At 49.7% G+C, this 6,000-nt stretch overlaps 1 protein-coding gene across 1 annotated transcript in view; it reads right to left on the minus strand.

Moving 5' to 3' along the window:
- The window catches only part of Ntn1 (netrin 1), a 67,935-nt gene extending 66,269 nt beyond the window's left edge, over positions 1-1,666 (minus strand). Inside the window, exons 1-2 of the mRNA XM_032914167.1 lie at positions 1,633-1,666; positions 953-1,141 (exon numbers count right to left, since the gene is read on the minus strand). Of these exons, the coding sequence (XP_032770058.1) occupies positions 953-1,141; positions 1,633-1,666 (223 nt within the window). The remainder of the gene's footprint in view (positions 1-952; positions 1,142-1,632) is intronic.
- Between the last annotated feature and the right edge of the window lie 4,334 nt (positions 1,667-6,000).

The following is a 6,000-nucleotide window of genomic DNA, read 5'->3' on the forward strand; positions in this document are numbered from 1 at the left end:
ACACCTCTGCTTCATTCAGAGGCTAAGCAGCATCCAGAAAGGTCATCCACTACAGTTCCTCACCCAAGCTATCTGACAGGACTTTGCACCTTCCTGAGTCAAGGTTCCCCATTGTCTTCCAGGAGCCCTCGAATGTAAACATTTCATGTGTGGGCATACTCTGGCCCTAGACCCCAACAAAGGAGCAAGAAACCCTTAGTCCCAGCAATCCCCAAAGGCTAATGTGGATAATGGGGGGGGGGGCTACTTTTCACTCCCAGAGTCGTCTGGCCATTGCTTGCTTCATTTTGTCGGTGACAGGAGAAAACAAACACCAGAAAGCTCAAACGTTAGTGCTTGCTCCGATGAACAAAACTAGTCCCCCATCCTCTTCCCTCCAAGCCCCCCTCGGTCCTGAAAAGTAAAGCTATTTGCAGATGGATTAAATGTTCCTTCTAAAACCCTGATCCTGAAACTGCCAACCTCCCCGTGACTGTGTGTGTCTCTGTGTGTGTGATGGGGGTGGGACAGGAGGCAGTGCGAGCACATCCAAAGAAGTATGTCTGCGAGGGGCTAGAAAAAGAGGGTCCTTTGTCCCCACAGTAAGCCTGGTGAACATGACTCTCTTTCCTCTGGTATGCAGCGCACCTGTGCTGCAGAGACGCTGAGGAGGAGGGAGGCAAAGGGGGAGGTGGCGGGAGCCTGGCCCTGGGCTCTCATAAGGGCTCACACCTACTGCTTTCTTCTTTGAGCCGCGTCTCCATCGCGTCTCCATCGGCCCTTTGTTTTGCCTTTCACCTCCAAATACCAGGGAGGCCTTGAGAGAAGAGAGATGGGTGTGGGCTATGGGTGCACACCTCCGTCTACTCCCCTTTGTAGGGGAACAAGAAGAAAGAAAAGAAAGGGAGGAGGGAGAGAGAGGGAGCCTCGTGTCCCTGAAAACCCCTGCTCTCTGACCCCCAGGATGACCTACCTTTGCAAGCCTTCCGGTGGGTGATAGGCTTGCCCATGTCTCGGTAGAAGCCCTCCTTGCAGTAGTGGCAGTGGCGGCCGGCAGTGTTGTGGCGGCAGTTGAGACAGACACCCCCGCTCTTGCGCCCCGATAGCTTGTAGAGCTCCATGTTGAATCTGCAGCGCCGAGCATGGAGGTTGCAGTTGCAGGCTGCGGGGGGGAACAGAACAGAGCAGAAACCATCAGCACAAGGGGATGGTGGGACGGTAGACACCCTGCAGAGAGGCCCATCCCAGGTCCCCCTCCATCTCCAGGCAGGGGAGTCTTGCTCTGGGAGCCTTTCCTTGCTTCTTTAGAGCACACATAAATGCTAGGTTGACCGTGGCTAAGGCCTCCCACGCCACCGCCTTGGACTTGCAGCCTCCTAAGCTAGGAGAAATAAATGTGTTTAAGTCTCTCAGCAGAAACGGGCCATACCCAGCTGCCCAGGCTTCTGTGTGCACCATCCACCTGCACCTTCCTTTCTTCTACTCCTCTTCCTGCCACCAGGGACTCTGGAGCCAACTGCCCCTCTCCTTCCCACCACTCAGCACCACAGAGGACCCTTAGCTTTCTTCTCTGTGGCTCTCCTCCTTGTCAGTTGCTCTCCCTCTCACTTCCCTGATCTATGCACTTAGCTCAGAGGTCAGTTCTTACCCCACCTTCCCTGATGCCCTGGGGATCTAACTCCCGCATCTCACATCACCTCTCTGCTCATGACCCACAAACCCTCACTTCCAGCTTCGAGTCTGAGGTCTCTACTTGGACCCAGAGGCACATTGCCCTTTCCTCTCCTCCATTCTGCCTCTGTCTGCCTGATTCTGTAGGATTCAGACAACTGTGTGGATCCAAAATATCTAGGGGAAATATTGCACCTAGACTAAAATGCATTGTTTTTCTTGTCATTAGTCCCTAAAAGTTATAGTGCATTCATTTACATACATTTGCATTGTAAGAGGCAGTGTAAACCATTTAGAAATGAGGTTTGTGTTGGTTGATTTTTCAAGATGGTTTCTCTGTGTGGCCCTGGCTGTCCTGGAACTGGCGTCAAGTTTGGAGATCCACCTGCTTCTGCCTCCCAAGGGCTGAGATTAAAGGTGTGTGCCACCACTGCTCAACTAGGGATTTGTCTTAATAAGGGTTTTTATGTAGACATAAGAAGATGTGTGTAGGCTCTGTGCAATCATGATGCCACTTTACAGAAGGGATGGAATGTTTGCATCTTCGGTAGTCACTTCATAGAGACAGCTGTGACCAGAGTCTAAGCACCAGCCTGAGGGTGTTCATAAAGTCAAAGTCAGTCAGCACAGCCCTGGGGGCTGTTAACAAGCCAGACCTACTCACTCCCCAGCCTCAGCTCTACTCCCCAGCCTCCCAATTCCTCTGCTTCATTTACTCTGAACTTTGGTCAGTTTCTAAAGCATGCCGAGTGTAGGAGTGCCCCCCCCCATTCCAAGGGTAGCTTGTCTCCCTTTCCTGCAGGTAACACCTTAGTCCGGCCGCAGCCCACATCTAGCCCTTGCCTGGATGAGGCCCCCAGCACATCCTCCAAAGGGCTACTCATGTTCACTGATGTCTTACTCATGTCCTGTCTTTAGGCTGCATGTTCTCTACACATTTTATGGAACTTCTAGAGACATGGCGTCTAATGCCGTACACTTAAAAACCAAAGGAGAAAAGGGGGAAGTGCACTCCTGTTTCCACCAACCACTGTGAACATAGTGGCTTCCTGTGGGGCCCAGCTATGGGACTATTGAGTGTGCTTTATAAATATAGATCATACCCATTTGCCTCAAGCCTTGTAGCCTTTTTCTCAGAACAATCATTTTTTACTGTCAATATGATCTTTAAAGAACGTCTGGTGCTTGGACATTGTTAGCCTGAGACAGGCACACTGAGCAAGCAGGATCTCTCAAGGCTGGCCCACTAGGTTGTTCCCTGCTGGCCATGTTATAAACCATGAACCAGCTTTGAGTATGCGCATCAGGGCCCTGCTCTGACTAATGGTGGGCAAGTGCATTCCCCATGGCTGAATTCAGTTAAATTTTGGATCTCCAGATTTTTAACTTTGGATCAGAAAACACCAAGTTGCCCTCAAGGAAGGCCAAACTGGCTTTGCCTCCTACTAGCAGGAAGTGATAGCTCTCATTTCACCACACCCCTGAAAAGAATAACAACACACATTTGGTATCAACATTTAAAAACAAAAACGTTTACAACTTGTCACGGGGAAAGGCCGGACGACACCCATCTTTGTCTGTGACTACAGAAGAGGGGGTCCGTCTTCCTGTGTCTACACCTCCATCTCCACGCATGCCTTGCATGTTCAGGCCAGGGCCCAACTTCTCTCTCTCTCTCTCTGTGATTGGCATTTGTCTTTTCTACTATATAAGCTATAAATGCTTTTTACTGGTTTCTGATTGGGATGCTATTTTTACTTGTGAAATTCTGGATTTTTGCTCTCTGGTGTTACAAGCTTCTTTAAATGTTCTTCCAGGAATCAGTCCCCAAACCATGTGCCCATTAGTCACTCAACTGACAAGCAGAGGTGGAGTTAAGACAGTGCCTGTCCTACAGTCCAGAAGCAGCTGGAAGCCAGTTTGGACTGGACAACAGATCTGACTCCCAAGAACCTTGGAAATGTCCCTGAGCAGGTGTCTCCAGGTGACTGAATTCAACCAGACACACAGAAGCTGCCTCTCTGCCCCACCCTCTACATGGAGGGCTGCCACATTTACACTGTCTCTTTGGACTCACTCAGAAAGACAAGGAATAGGACTTGGAGAGGCTCAGTGACCAGCCAGCCAGCCCAGCACCAGAGTCAGTGAGTACAGTCATGGCCGGCAGCAGGCAAGTCGCCCTGCTGCTAGAATGCCCCCAGAGATGACCAGCATCACTACACAGAACAGCTGAACCTGAACTACAGGCCAGAACTTGGATCTTTCCTGCAAGAACAGAAACCCCAAGACCTGGTGCACCTGCCCAGGACCGGGAATCTACAAGGATCGCTAGGGTCTCGATGCTCTCCTCGGCACACAGGATGGCCTCACAGAAGCACCTTTAGATCCTTCATGGAGGTGGACACACCCTCACGTCCCCCTCTGTAAAGGGGGGCTCTAGCTGCCCAGCATCCTTGGGAAAGCTCAGGACAGATCTCCTTCTATGCACACCTCGCACCAACAAAAGGTTCTTTCCAAACAACTGGTCATACAAAAGAAAACTCTGAGGCCAACATCAAAAAGCACCCCCTGCCCCTCCTTGGGGCTGTCAAGGAGCATCAAGTGATAATTACTCACGCTCAGACTTCTGCAAAGTATTTATAGCTTGTTTTCTTTTCTCTTTGTTTTATTTTCTCTGCACAGAGGGAAAAATGCATTGGGCAAAGTGGTTCACATCTGGATCTCTCAGGTCCACAAAGAGGTATCACCCAACTCCCACCAGCCGTGGGCCCTGCCTCCGAGAGACACCCTAATCCCTGCGCCTTCCTGTTTATCTCCTGCTTCTCTCCCAGGCAAAAATATTGGGTATTAGTTTCATTATCAGATTTCAAGGCGGGAAGGAAAGGGCAACTTTGTTAGAACAGAGGTCAACCCAGGAGAGATGGGGGTGGGGAAGCAGATCCTGGGGGATCAGCTTGGCCCAGATCAAGGAGTCCCACACCACTGGTGTGACTTGGTAGTCTCTCTAGGGGTCCCCTGGTCTCTCATAAAGACTGTAAACTGTGTGCCCGCTAGCTAGCATGTTGGGATAAGCCAGCCTCATCCCCTATAGCTGTGTCTCAGGCTCAGGAGGAACGGTGGGGCATGGGGAACAAGGACTCCCCAATTCCACTCCTCAACCAGAAACCTGACAGGAAAGTGAAAAGGGCACCAAGAGCCAATTCCCATTTCCCTCCCCCACCCAAATGTCCTCTGCATTGTTAAATTCCAACTTTAAGCCATTTCATTCATGTCTCCTGTCAACCGGAACTTGCCCAGCCATTTGGCACCTGCAGCTGAGTTATAGACAGCACATGTACACACACACATAACTTCCCTAGCTACATACTAGTCCATGCTTGAATTGTGTGAGATATAGAGACATGATGTACTTTCAACTGCCCAAGGGACTCTTCCTTTAACAGAGGAAATGGCCGAACCGAGGAGCAGACCCTTCAGAATTCACGCTGATCAATGGACCAGATGCTCTTAATCAACATTATTGCTTCACTAGGGACAACATGGAGAAGCCCACAGTGAGCCTTGACTACATTTTCGTTGTACAACTGAGAGAAAGCAAACACTCAAGAGTAAGTACATGTATAGAACAAGTGGACTGAGGGATAATGAATTGATATGGGTGGGAGGATTAATTGATTGGTGATCAGATGGATGGATGGCGTAGATAGGGAGATAGAGGAACAGGTTGATGGATGGACCTTGGGATGAATGACTGAGATGAATTGGTGGATGAAATAGATAGAGGGAAAGGTAGATGTAGGATGGGTAGAGAGATGGGTAAGAGGATTGCTAGGTGAGGTGGCTAAATGGATGGGTACATGCATGGGCAGGCAGATAGGAAGGTCAGAAAGTAGATAGGTTGATAGATCCAAGAGGATCTGCTGCCTGGCCCTCATCCTAAAGGCATAGTCTTGTAGTTCTCCTGTGTTCTTACTCTGAACTAATGTAAATTCATCTTTGTGCTTTGATTAAGCAATTTAATCCCATTTAAATAGACGTCTATACTTTGAGAAGATGCCACAGCCTCTCTCCAGAGCTCTGAACACAGAGACCTGAATCTCAGCAATTCAATGAGTTTACAAAAACAGATGTATTGATTCTCTACCCAAAATACCTCAAAAACTAAGCCACATGCCTACCAAGGCTATCCCAGTCCAGAAAGCACCCAGCAGCACTTAATCCTGACCCTGCCACTCCAAAATTCCCAGGGCTCCAGCCCGTTCATGAAAACAGGAAGGCCATCTGGTCGTGGTCCTGTCATAAGCCCTGGTCTTAGTTCCAGATCCCCTCCTGTGTCCTTCAGCTACCATG

This window comes from Rattus rattus, chromosome 9, assembly GCF_011064425.1.
Source record: "Rattus rattus isolate New Zealand chromosome 9, Rrattus_CSIRO_v1, whole genome shotgun sequence".
Lineage (NCBI taxonomy): Eukaryota > Metazoa > Chordata > Mammalia > Rodentia > Muridae > Rattus > Rattus rattus.